This window comes from Microcaecilia unicolor, chromosome 9 (genome assembly GCF_901765095.1).
Source record: "Microcaecilia unicolor chromosome 9, aMicUni1.1, whole genome shotgun sequence".
NCBI classification, from domain to species: domain Eukaryota; kingdom Metazoa; phylum Chordata; class Amphibia; order Gymnophiona; family Siphonopidae; genus Microcaecilia; species Microcaecilia unicolor.
In genome coordinates, this window is record NC_044039.1 from 93891597 (window position 1) to 93905019 (window position 13423).

At 42.8% G+C, this 13423-nt stretch overlaps 1 protein-coding gene across 6 annotated transcripts in view; it reads left to right on the plus strand.

The window, feature by feature from the left end:
* The window catches only part of LRMP (lymphoid restricted membrane protein), a 391035-nt gene that overhangs the window by 59682 nt on the left and 317930 nt on the right, over positions 1-13423 (plus strand). For all 6 annotated transcript variants that reach the window (XR_003943302.1, XM_030213974.1, XM_030213975.1 and 3 more), the window contains exons 5-6: positions 12027-12103; positions 12178-12253. Coding sequence is in view for 5 of the 6 variants with exons in the window: in XM_030213974.1 (XP_030069834.1) it covers positions 12027-12103; positions 12178-12253 (153 nt within the window). In the remaining variant the exon portion in view is untranslated. The remainder of the gene's footprint in view (positions 1-12026; positions 12104-12177; positions 12254-13423) is intronic.

Consider the following 13423-nt stretch of genomic DNA (forward strand, 5'->3'; position numbering starts at 1 on the left):
TTAAGGTGTTTCTTTCTCTGTTTTTGTATACCTCCTTGCTATTTAATAAGGAAAAGTGGTATATTAAGTTTCAATAAATCATACTGGTACACCCATGACCTTGCTCTCCGGCGGACATTTGTATTTATCTGGGGTGGGGGGGGGATTGATACTTTTTGTTTTTAAGCTGTATATTGTTGCATTCTATGTTTTATTCTATTGGCTTACCATTAAATCAATAAGATGTTTATTAAAAAAAAATAAAAGGCAAAATGATGTACCCTTAATGCCAGTTGCCAGACAGAATTTTTTAAATCGTCACTTGCACATAAAACCCTTCAGGTGAAAATGTGAAATCTGAAAATATTGGAACTTATTTCATATTTTCTGCATTAATGGCAAGTTAAGCATCTGAACATAGAAGCATTATGTGGTGGCAAATAAGGATTGTATGTCCCACCTAGTTCCAATTTAATTTGTTGTGTTTTTGGCATAAAACCCAGTTCCACTTTTGACCTTTGTAACTATGGATCTTATGCGTTTCAGGATTCTTGACTTATTGCTGTTCTGAGATCACTCATATTCCTGAAAAAGGTTTAAATTTTCTTCTTTTTTTTTTTTTTAATTTACCAAGATACAAACCTTACAATAGCTAAGACATGGTAGTCGGTCCTATACCCTTTCCCATCCTTGCTAAGATAATAAAATCAATATCCACAGTTTTTCATAAACACGTCTAATAGTTAATCTGTCTTGTTTATGAATCAAAATAAAGGTAAGTAGTTACTATTAAGGTAAAAACAGTCTTCTTTCAAGGCCCAACATAAGGATTACACATCTTCTGAACTTACCATAGCCACCCTTAATTGCCATAAGCTTACAAAAGTGTTCCATAATCCAATTATGAAATTTGATCATATTTAGGTCACTTTGCTTCCAACCCTTGGAAATATTACATTTGGTAGTTACTAAGCACATTCTTATCCAGTTTAGATAGCCTACACATCTTGGGATCCCTCTCATCCAAGCCCCCAGATATTTATTGAAATTGGTACATTTTCCCCAGAATTGTTTTTCACCTCTGCACAAGTCCATAACACATGAAACATAGACCCCATTTGCTCAAATTTTCTTCAGCAAATTTTTGAGACAAAGGATGCATTTTATTCAGCCAGTCTGTTAGTTTGAAATCTTTGAGATGTTCTCAAGTTCAGCAATACTTCCTTTCTGTAGGAGTGGGGGGGGGAAATAGTCTCTTTCCCATTCCAGGTTATGCTTTGATTTGCTTCCAGATATATTCATCAACAGGGGAGGGAAGGAATTTTGGATTTAGCTCACCTCTTTCAGTAGTAGCTCGGTGAGTAAAATTTACTTACAGGAGGTACTTTGCTATTACTGAAGTGCTTAAAACATAAATTTGTGCCTGAGGTAATGGAGGGTTCTCAGTCCACTGTCTATATTTTTTGATACTACCTCTTCATTGCTCCCATGCCTTCAGTTCCAAATTTAGAAACTTCTTCTTATGCATCTTTTCTCTCGGCAATAATAGCACTATTGCAAATAGTTATACCAATCTGACTGTTAATTTCATGGTGCATCCTTTACCTTTTGTTTCATTGGATAATATCTTAAAATAGGGTAGTTTTGCGTAAACCACAAAGGAATGAACCTCAATCCTAATCAGGGTATGTTGGAGATCTTCATCTCACATTTACTGTTGGAGTTCATAAAGTGTAATACACCAGCACAGTTCAGACCAGTTTTTTTTTTTTTTTTTGCTTTTGTTGTCTTGTTCAGATTATACTTGATCTTTCTCCACACATAGAGAATAGTGGCTGGCACCAACAATTTCTTGGTGTGTTTTTTTTTTTTTGTGTGCATTTTCTTTACTCAGATGCCTTTGAACTTATCAATGAGATTGAAGTTACAATTACAATTTCCAAAGTTTAGTTGTAATATTGGTGTGTGATTGGTGGAGCAAAGTTAGTGGTTTCTAGTGGATGATATGTTAGTTTGTTTTCCTCTGTACATGCCTTTAGACATCAGCATGTCATACCAGTGATATGCAAGTTTCCAGTTCTGTGCTATAAAATCTGGAGCACATTTTATTTTCCTGTGAACCACCATGTGAAGTCATCTGTCCTGCGCTACAATTCTCAGTCTTTCGCCCTTAAGCTCTCTTCTTATCAAGGGTTAATTTCTGGGCGAAAGACTCGTAATGAAGTTCTGACTCTTTAAAATCCAGAGTCAGTAGAAAGGTTGGCACCTTTCAGAAAGGTGAGGGGGGGGGACCCCTTTTGCCCTGCCCCTAACAAATAACAGCAGAGAGGACAACAGTGCAGTCTTCAGTGCCTGCAGGCCACATTGAGGGATGGGGGACTACAGGAGGTGGCACTCTTCAGCCCCCATTGAGTCACAGTCCTCTAATACACCTTGCTCCCCCAATATAGGATTAAAGCCAAACAGATTTCTGCATACACAGCCCCCCCCCCCCCCCCCCTCCAGCAATGGATGCAGAGCCAGGATATTTCCCTATAATTCACCATACATAAAAATCAGAAATTTCTTTGTCACCTCAGTAAGAGCAAAATGAGCTTCTCAGTACTGGCATATTGTGAAAATAATACAAAATTCTACAAAGTCATCTGGGACCTAGAGCAAATAAACCATGACAGCAGCACTAACTTCTAAGCAAGGACCCTATTTGCAAAAAGGTGGTACCTAAATATTAGTGGGCTTTACAACATCAGTACACCTGTTGGGAAAGCTGAACAATCTAAAAAACCAAATACAGAAAAGTGACCACAAACTAGAAATAAAAATATGTAGACAGAAATTTAAAATGAAATCCCAGGAAGCCATGTCCTGCATGTAGTACAACAGCAGAGAGACAGAAATAGCTGCATTTCTTCCCCACTGTTCTGTGCAAAATAGCAAATGGGGACAGCATTAGCTTAAGCAGGGCAGTTGTCCTTGGGGCCCCAAGCCTGCCAGAAGCTGAAAAAGGCACAGCCTGGTAGTGGGTCTTAGGGTCCTCTCCCAGTTTTCTGCAATGGGCTCCAACTATGTCTAACACCAGCTCTGGCAGGTGCTAAAATTTGACACATGCTAATCATTAAGAAGAAAATACAATTTTGTTCTACCTTTGGTCATTTTGTTTCTGATTGTTTTGCCCTGGTTTCTGATCTTTGCTTTCCTCTTATCCTGTCAAGGCCTCCTTTCTATTTGACATTTCTTCTCTCCATACCTATCATGCATCATCTTGGTGCCCCTATCCTTCCTTCACATACATCATTTCACTCTGCATCTTTCTCTGTCCAGCATCAGCCTTCGGTGTCCCTATATTTCCTCCTCCGTCCTGCATATGTCTCTCTTGCCTCTTCCTTCTCTGTTCCACCACCCCTAGTCCTCTCCTTTTCCACCAGTACTCTCCCTCTCCTCAAACTACCTGTATTCCTTGATGGCTGCAAATGAAAAGGAATGGGCTGTGGAGCCTCGTGCTCAGGCACTGGTTCCAACCTCTCAGTGGCCAGAAGTACACATCAGAGCTGGTGGGGACTGTCAAGTTCTGTGGGCCATTTCCTTTCATTTGAGCACTGATACTTGCGGCATCCAAGGAAAACAGGAGGTTTGAGGATAGGGGAGGGGTAACCAACTCAATGCTGATTGTGTGAGGCAAGGGCCCTTGACAGTATGACCACTGGCTGCTGCTGAGTCATCCTGCTGCTGCAGCCTGCAGCTGTGTGCCTTGTGCATTCCATCTACAACCAGGCTGGCAATACAAAAAATGGCGAGTTGGCAACTAGGCAGCCTGCAGAGAAGAGGGGAGGAATTGAGCTTAGAGCAGATTGCAATGAGGACGTAGAGCAAAGACATATAAGGATTGAATTGAAACTTGTGAACAGAAAAGCCAATCTATGCCAGGACTGAGGACAAGTTTCAACCTTAAAGGCTTCAACTCTAGCCTTCATTGGCTTTTCTGTTCACAAGTTTAAAATTTGGGCCAATTCCAACCCCTTTGTGTATCTGTTACTCCAGACTTAGATTTCTGGCAGAACAGCCAGAGCAGCATTCACCACCTGCCTCTTGGGCTGAAGAAATAAAGCATAATGGTCGTGTAAATCTGTTTTGGCTCCTCCCTCCCCCAGGGATGTCGAGCAGAATCACCTGTGGGCATGGATCATTTCTGGCCACCTAGGGTCTGGAGGAAGCAGAATGGAGCCAAGAGTATTGGAGCTGTTCATGCTAAGACAGGAGCAGCCGTATGGCCTTGATGTTTGTACAACCTTCCTGCACAATTGAGATTGTGAAGGATAGGCATCCGCACCTCTTCAGCTTTGTTCCCTATTAGACCCACTGCCTGTTTCTACTACTTTGGGTTGGTTTTATGGCCCTTTTGCTTATGCTGGCTTCAGTCTCCTCACCTCTGCTTGTAGTGGTCACACTTGGGGAGGGAAAGAATGAGTGAAAGAATTGGAGGGGACAGATCAGTGGATGAGGGACAAGGGGGTGTGAACTTAAGGTATTGAAGGGACTGTGGATTGTCTGGGGGATAGGGAAAGTAAGGGGGTTTTAAAGGTGCTATAGGGATTGGAAGAACTGAGGTGTGAGGGTCATGAGTGAGTTGATTAGAGATGGATAGGGGGAAGTGCATTGAGGAAAAAAGAGTGGGAGCATATGGTAAATAGGCCATTTTTAATTCTAGGATCTCCTCTACCCATTTGTGGAGGTGGTTCAACTACTTTGCCCATTTTCCAAGGCAGAGAAGAGTCGGTTCATTCCCGCCTTACTGGCTGAGATGGAAAAATGGTAGAGTAAAACTTCCATGGAGAGGGCATTGACAAGGGGGAAAGGAGTGATTGAAGACCACTAGGAACTGAGGTTTTAGACTTGAGGGCTCTAGGATCATTGGATAATTCATGGAATGAGGACTTTGCATTGAAGATCAGGATCGTGAGGGCAGAGACTAGATGAGCTCTCATTTTCTACCCTTCTGCTTACACCACAGATAACCCATCTCCACCTTGTATGAGTCTTCGCTCCTCCCCAGCCATTCTTTGCCTGCCAGTTCTTTGAAGATAATGAGAGCAATGAGCACTTGGATGCATGTAGTGTGATAGTTTACACCCAATCCTGGCCTTCCCCTTCCTACATCTTATTTCTACTTTTGTCTACAAACTAAGCCATGCTACTCCTTGCCCACTTCTGTATCGGGTTCTGCTCTACCTGTGGTTTCTGAAGTAATTGTATTTCATGCTGTACTTGCTTTATCAACAGACAAATTTTATCCAGTCCTAGAAGACTGGACTTTGTTATAATCATTATAATTTAGGGGACCATCAGACAGGAGAGCTGTATCACTGTATTGCTATAGATAATGATAAAAATTATGGGGACCAAGGATTAAATATTTTAAAACAAGTTTTAAAATTCTAAATCTGATACATATCCAAGAGAGCTTGTAGTAATCCTAAATTTGTCCAAGTTTTGATCAAGACACATCAGACACAATCGCCCCTAGGTACTGCTTTCATACACAGAAGCATTTCACCCCATATACAGTTGTTTTGTTTTTTTTCATATTACTTGCTGGTTATGGAGAGGGGGATGGTGGTCTTCCGTCCAGTTCACCAGACTACAATTCCAAAGCTGTAGAAAAACATTAACCAGATCATTGGCAATTTTAAAAACTGTGACACGTTTTCAGAATAGCCACTCTAGCAATTTGTTTCCATTGTTTTTAGTTAGTTTAACTCCTTTTTTTTTTTTTTTTTTTAAATCACACATGGTCTGTGGAGCTGTGTGCGTAGGGTTACCGTATGTCTGGATTTCCCCAGACACGTCCTCTTTTTGAGGGCGCCGTCGGGAGTCCGGGCGGGTTTCTGCATTTCCTGGATTTGTCCGGGTTTCTCTCTTCAGGTCATCACATGACATATCCTCCTGACTTCTCTGACCTATGAGTATGCATGCACGTGGCATGGGCCGACGCAGGCAGGCTTCAGGCAGCGTCTGTTCGTGTGCCAGCCAGCGCCTGCCTGCGATCAGCTGATGTGGTGATCCTCCTGCACGCAGGTGCAGCGATTTTTTTTACTGTTACTGCAGCCTGCCGCCTTCTCCACCTGCAGCCACCGCCATTACCCCGAGTTGATGACGAGGCTGCAGCATCTGGCCTGTGCTTGACGTGTGCCAGCGGCCAGCCAGCCTTGCCCTTATCCGCCGCTGTAACCTGAGATAAGAATAACTAGATCGATGACCTTTAAAACTCGGAGGGGAGGGACCCTGGAACTTGAAGGGAGGGGGGGCTGGAACTCGGAGGGAGGGAGGGCCTGACCACCAGGGCAGTAGTAAGGGGAGGGGGGTGACGGGGAGGGGGAGTGATGGGGCAGGGGAAATGTGACAGGGCAGAACGAGGGTGTGAAAGAGGGCGGGGCATGTGCCCTCCTTTTTGGGGGACAAAATATGGTAACCCTTTGTGTGCGTTTCCCGTTCCAATACTATGTAATGTTGTGGTCTACTAGGGATAGTACTGACAATCATACGGCCCTCTGTGAGGGTCACGTCAAGGCTCATAATGTCAGTCATGGCTGCATTGGTAGCCCACTTGAGGTCAGCTTCCATTAAGACTTGCAAGCCTGCAACGTGGTCTTCATTCCACACACAAACTTCCCACTACTGTTTGGATCAGGACACTTGACGTGACAGTTGTTTCAGACAGTTCTGCAGAATTTGACCGGTGTATAGAATCCAACTCCACCCTCCTAGGCCCTGTTTTATTCTGTTCCAGGCTGCAACTTCACTAGTATGTATATAGTTTCAGGTTGATTCAAGTTTTGGTCTGGACATTCTGAGATACAATTATCCTAGCTTTCCTATTTCGGTGAGCCTGGTAGCTAGGATTCCACATATGAGAGCAGAAAGGTCTACTTGTCCTCAGAGAAAGCAGCTGGAGTTATCTGAGGACAGCAGGCTGATTATTCTCACATACCCTCTCACCTCCCCTAGGAGTTGTATTTAATTTGGGATTTTTGCTTTTTCACCTGGCTGGAGGACCCGTGCTCCTGCATCAGGCAGGAAGGCACCAGCACATGCACAGTGGGACGCTGCTAGAAAGTTCTACACTGTAAGCTAGTCAGCGTCTGCACCAGGCTCTGTCGGGATGATGTCACCCACATGTGAGAATAGGAAGGCCTGCTGTCATAGAACACCAGCTACAGATAAGTATCTTTGCCTTTTCCCAGTCCAAGTGGATTAAAGAACAAAACCAATTTTTCAGGTAGTCTCTTGTACCAAGTAAGTACCTTTGCATTACAATTCCATCCCCCTTTTTGTAAGGAGAACTCAAAATTATACTGTTTTTAGGAAACTTTTAAAAACGTTTCTTTTTAAGAAATATTTAAGATAACAGTGCTCTGTTTGGTCTATGGGTTAGATTTGATATAATTTGACTTTGATTATATCTTGAATTTGTTTTGTTTCACAGGGTTTGCCTGTTTTCTTTCTTATCCACATCGAACCCTTACAGATAATAGTGGCATATAAGAATTTAATGCAATATAATTTGGGGCAGAATTTGCTGGAATGGTGAGATAAGGGAAGGGACTTCCACAGTGTTTTTGTTTGGGGTTCTCCCCCCCCCCCCCCCCCCCCATAAAGTTCTGGAGAATTTTTTTTGGGAGAGACTTATCGGAAGATACTGACTTGAAGTTTCTGATTCCAAAAACAGATGTTCATTTTCCTTCTGCATGACATTGGTCAGTTGCAGTTCATTTTTGTGTGGGCATATGGCCTGACATCAGTCTTGATATTTACATTATATACAGTAGAAGTCCAAAAATCAGACTACTCGGGGATTGGGTCAGTCCAGATTTTTGATTTTTCTGGATTCTCAAGCAGCCCTGCCACATCGCTCTCCCTCCCTTCCCACATGATCTGGCTTCTCCCCCTCTCCCACTCCTGGCCATGCCCACTTGCTGTCTCTAACCTGAAGTCTTTCTAGTGCCAGCAGCACTCACTTGCTGCCTCCAGCATGCAGCAGGCCTTCCCCTCTGACCTGTACTGCCCCTTTTAAATCAACTTCCTGTCGTCTGTTTCCCAGGTTGTGTCTAGTGGTCTAGTGGTTTAGTGGTAGTTGCAGCTCACTACACAAACTTGGGAGTCCTTGCTTCCCTAGCTGGATGATTGGCTGGTGAAGAGCACATTGAAGGATGGTGCTCAGGAGGCCATGCAGGGAACTATTCGGGTGCTGGCGCTACTAGGGTTAATTTTAAACGACCCCAAGTCCCATCTCCTTCCGGTCCAGCAATTGGAGTTCATTGGAGCCCCATGAGCCTTTCTCCTTGTGCTGAGAGAGGGCACACTAGTCACAATCTCCACTTGGGTTTGAACCTGCCAGCAGGTCTCAGCTTGGCAGATGTTGAGGTTACTGGGCCACATGGTGTCCACAGTGCATGTGTCACCCATGGCACATCTTCACATGAGAGCTGCCCAATGGACCCTAGCTCCCCAGTGGTTCCAGGCCTTGGGGAACCTAACTGATGTCATCTGGGTGTTGCTAGAGTTGGTTTAATCCCTCTTCTGTTGGATGTTTTGATCCAATTTGACTGTGGGACTACCCTTTCAAATTCTTCAGCCTCAGAAGGTGCTGATGATGGATACATCCAGCCTGGGGTGGGGAGCTCGTTTAGATGGGCTTCACATGCAAAGTACTTGGTCAGCTCAGGAATCAGATCTTCATACCAATCTTCTGGAGCTACATACAATCTGGAATTCTCTAAGGGCTTTCAGAGATTGGCTGGTCAACCAAATTGTGCTCATTCAAATGGACAATCAGGTTGCAATGCAATACACCAACAGACAGGGGACTACCAGATCATGCCCTCCTGTCAGAAGACCTTCCAGATATGGCTGTTCAGAATTGGATTGGGCTCAAGGCCACCTACCTGTTGGGCAAATCCAACACCCTAGCCAACAGACTGAGCAGGGTCATGCAATCGCACGAGTAGTCATTCAGTATGGGCATTGCCCATGAGATCTGAGTGTGGGGCACCCCCGCAGTGGATCTCCTTGCCACTCCTCCATACAATCACAAAGTCCCTCAGTACTGTTACAGGGTCAGGGCACATGACAGACTAGCATCAGATGCCTTCACCTTTCTCCTCCACTGGGAGTGCAGTCTTCTGTATGCGTATCCTCCCATCCTCTCATGGGAAAGACTTGATTGAAGCTCAACCAAGACTGTGGGACCATGATCCTGATCGCCCCTTATTGGCCCAGGCAGATTTGGGTTCCCTTTTCTTCTGAAATTGTCCTCTGAAAAACCCTGGAGACTGGATTGTTTTTCTGACCCTCATAATTCTGAACGAGGGATCTCTTCTGCACCACATCCTCCAGACCCTGGGATGTTGCAACCTAAGAATTTGCTTCCTTTCACCTTCCTGAGGGTGTATCTTGGTTTCCAGGAATAATTCCACTAAGAGGTGTTATTCTTCCAAATGGAGGAGGTTTGCCATCTGATGTCAGGGCAAGGCCCTAGGTTCTCTTGTCCTACACAGATCCTGCTTGAGTACCTTCTACATCTCAGTCTGGTCTTGAAACCAACTCTGTAAGGATTCACTTCAGTGCAGTTAGTGCTTATGTAGAGGGTAAGCCCATTTCTGGATAGCCTGTAGTTGTTTTTCATGAGAAGTTTGCTGTTATCAAAGCTCCCTGTCAAACCTCCATCTGTGCAATGGGACCTAAGTGTCATCACCCAGTTGATGAAAGCTCCTTTTGAGCCACTAGATTCCTGTCAATGGAAGTACTTTACCTGGAGGGTCTTGTTTTTGTTACCTGTTACTTCATCTCACAGGGTTAGTGAGCTTCAGACTGTAGTGGAGAATCCACATTACACAAAGTTTCATCTTAACAGAGTAGTTCTCTGCATGCACCTTAAAATTCCTACCTAAGATTGTGTCAGAGTTCCAACATTTTCTTAAACCTCCATTTCCATCCCGGTGAAAGCACACTGTACACTTTGGATTGCAAGTGAGCATTGGCCTTTTACTTGGAGCTGACTAGGCCCTACAGGCAGTCCACCCAGCTTTTTTTTCTTCTTCTTTCGATCCCAACATGATGAGGGTCGCCATCATGAAATGCATGATCTCTAATTGGTTGGCAGATTGCATTTCTTTCACTTACGCCCAGGCTGGTTTGACCCCTTGAGGCATGTCGAGGCTCACAATGTCAGATTCATGGTGGCGTCAGCCCACTTGAGGTAAGACTCCTTTTTATAGAGATCTGTAAGGCTGCAACATGGTCATCGGTCCACACATTCACATGTCACTATTCCCTTGAGCAAGATACCCAAAGTGATAGTCAGTTTGGACAGTCAGTTCTGGGGTCTAGAATCCATCTCCAGCCTCCTAGTCCCGTTTTTTTCTGTTCCAATTTGCACACTATATGTAGTTTCAGGTTAATCTATATTGAACTCACCGTTGCAAGTTCCAATTGACCTACTGTTTTCGGTGAGCCTGGTAGCTAGGGATTTCCATATGTGAGAAGGATATGGCCTGCTTGTTCTCGGAGAAAGAGAAGATATTTACCTTTAGCAGGTATTCTCTGAGGGCAGCAGGCCATTCATTGTTGCATTCCCTCCCACCTCCTCTTGAAGTTGTTTTAAATGCTTCTGTACTGTACTGCTGGTCTTGTGCTCTCACGGTGGATGGGAAGGCACTTGGCGCATGTGCAGTGGGACTGCTAGCACATGCTCTTAGTTTTATTCATGCTATTAAAACTCTCCGCACCGGGTGACATAACATCACCCACATGTGAGAATGAATGGTCTACTGTCCTCTGAGAATACCTGTTACAGGTAAGTATCTTTGCTATTGGACTGGATATATTTTTTACTAACTCTCAGAGGCTGAAACCTTAAGTCTAGATTATATCTAGTCTAGCTAGTCAAAAGATGTATTAAATTAGTCCAATAAAAGGTATTGCCTTATTTTCCATTTTTTAACATTTTTATTAATTTTTAATTTTGTCTGTGGAAATCTAAATATCAAAAACTGATATCTGCTATCTTTTTATTTTGCACAGTATGGGGGACATGCATCACGATTTCTCTTTTTCTGATGTTGCACTGTATGCAGAGTCTGTCTTTCTGGGGGTTGTTTAATTTTTGGTTCTCATAATTCCATTTTTAGGTTGCGATTACTTGATGAGGGTCTTTGTATTCTGTGTGTATTAAAAAGTCATTGAATATATGTATAGGATTGATCAGTACTTACCCAGCTTGTTTAGTTTTCCCAGTAGGTGTATTGATATTTTAGTGCACACTTCAGTGTTTACATTGCTACCTTTTCCTAGGTAGGCCCTTGTGTGACTCCGGAAAGTGGAAAGTAGTGCTATTGTGGTATGATAGCATTGCCTTATAGGTCTTGAGTGACTCTTGTAGGACTTTGTATTGATTCACAATATGACTGGTACTGGGTTTTGGGTTTAGCTTGCACCTTTCTCAGTAGCAGCTCAAGGTTAGATAGCATTCAGATATATTGGTACAATTTATGCACAGTACAATTTATGCACAGTACAAAAAATTAACCCATGGTGTGTTCTAAGTGAAGATAGGATTTTACAAAGAGTTATTAGAAGTTGATTTAAATATTGTTAGCTATATTTTTGTGGAGTCTGAAGTGCTGGGCAGAATTTAAAAAAAAAAAATCCTTTGCTGATAAACTTGTCTATTTAAAGAACACATGGGAGGAAGACTGGCAAGGAGAGAGCATCAGTGGTATTATCTTGGGGCTAGACCTAGGGTAGAGCTGGGGGTGGGGTTAGGGGTGGAGCTTAGACACCCCCAAACAAAAAGCCGTTCCGCTGCCCCTGCTGTAGGGCATTACTTCTCGTTTTAGCCTAGTCTATTCTCTTCAAATAATGTTTGTATACTTTGAAATAAATGTATGTGTACTATTATCCTCCAATATGCTTTCATTCTGTGATGCACTTATATCATGGCATGGGTGTGTTTGCCCATGAGCAGATACAATGCAATGTATTTTGTCTCCTAGATGTGAAAGGACAGCCAGAGAGGAAACAGTTGATGCAGAAGATTCCATGTTCAAATTGCATGAGAGTATGATAGCAGGTAAGAAGTTTTTCTTTATTAAGCAGTATTTTTGTTTTTGTTTGTCAAATTTAAAATCTAATTCATTTTGGCAGCACGGAGGGCCTCTGGCATGAATGTGACATCTGGAAGCTTGGAAGCTCTTGGAGGAGATATGTCTAAAGGGGATTTGTAAGTACATATTATGGTACCTTTTATGTTAGTGAGCCAAAGAAAAATCTGCCTTTGGGCTATAATATGTATAAATTAAAATTTCCTTCCATTTTGGTGGAGACACCTACAGTTAACCTCACTAGTGGAAAATCCTTCCTAACTCTGGAAAGTTCTGAGTTTTAGAAAATGCCACCTTCTACATCCGAATTCCATTAGGTGCCTCTATACTACCAAATTTGTTAGTCTAACTTGTTAGCATTTTATTGTCTGCAGTAAAATAGGATACACCCACTGTTGTACTCTTCATCATACATGGAATTTTATCCATAAACATTTCACGTTACACTTGGTTTCTTTCAGGACTTTGTTCTCCCATTTGACACTGTGTTCCTTAATGCACACCACCTGTCCCTCCAATTGATCAACCTTATTTTGATATAAATTATATGCTGGTATTAGTGCATCAATTATCTTTCCATCAGGCATATGAGATGTCTTTTGTCAGCATCTTCATTTAGTGCCATATGTTCTAACTCTAATCTTATTTTTAAATTTCTGGCACTTGCATGCAGACACTATAAACTGTATTTGCAACCTGTCTAGCAGTTAATAGGGGTAATTGGATCATTTGCTCTTTTTTTAATGCATCTGCACTACTTCAGCCTTTACATCATCTCTGTGGGGTATTATATAATTTGGCCCCTTTACTAGTATCTTTACCATGCATTACTGAGCAATTGTCAGCTTCTGATGTGATCTAGTTTAAAAGCTGCGCTCTCTCCTTGCCAGCAGTTGGAGTCCATCCTTTCCGTATAGGTCCCACTTCCCGTAAATGTTACCCAGTTCTAATAAATCTACAGTACTCTTCCCTGTACCATCTCATCTGTGCATTGAAACTTTGGAACTCTGCCTGCTTCTAGGGTCTGAATTTCAACTTTAACTTCTCTAGGACCTCCCTTGTGCTTCTTCTGTCTTCTGTACCCACATTTACCATGACAGGTGGCTCATCCCATGCCTGTCTGTGATAGATCCACCATCTTCAAATCAAGTTTTTAATATCCTCAAAATAAGCAACACCTTACTTTAAATGTCAGAAATGTACAACCTTAATTTGATGCTTCTCAACTCTGTCTTGGAGGCAGACCTAGACAGTTGGATTTTCAGGATTCCCACAGTGAATATGTATGA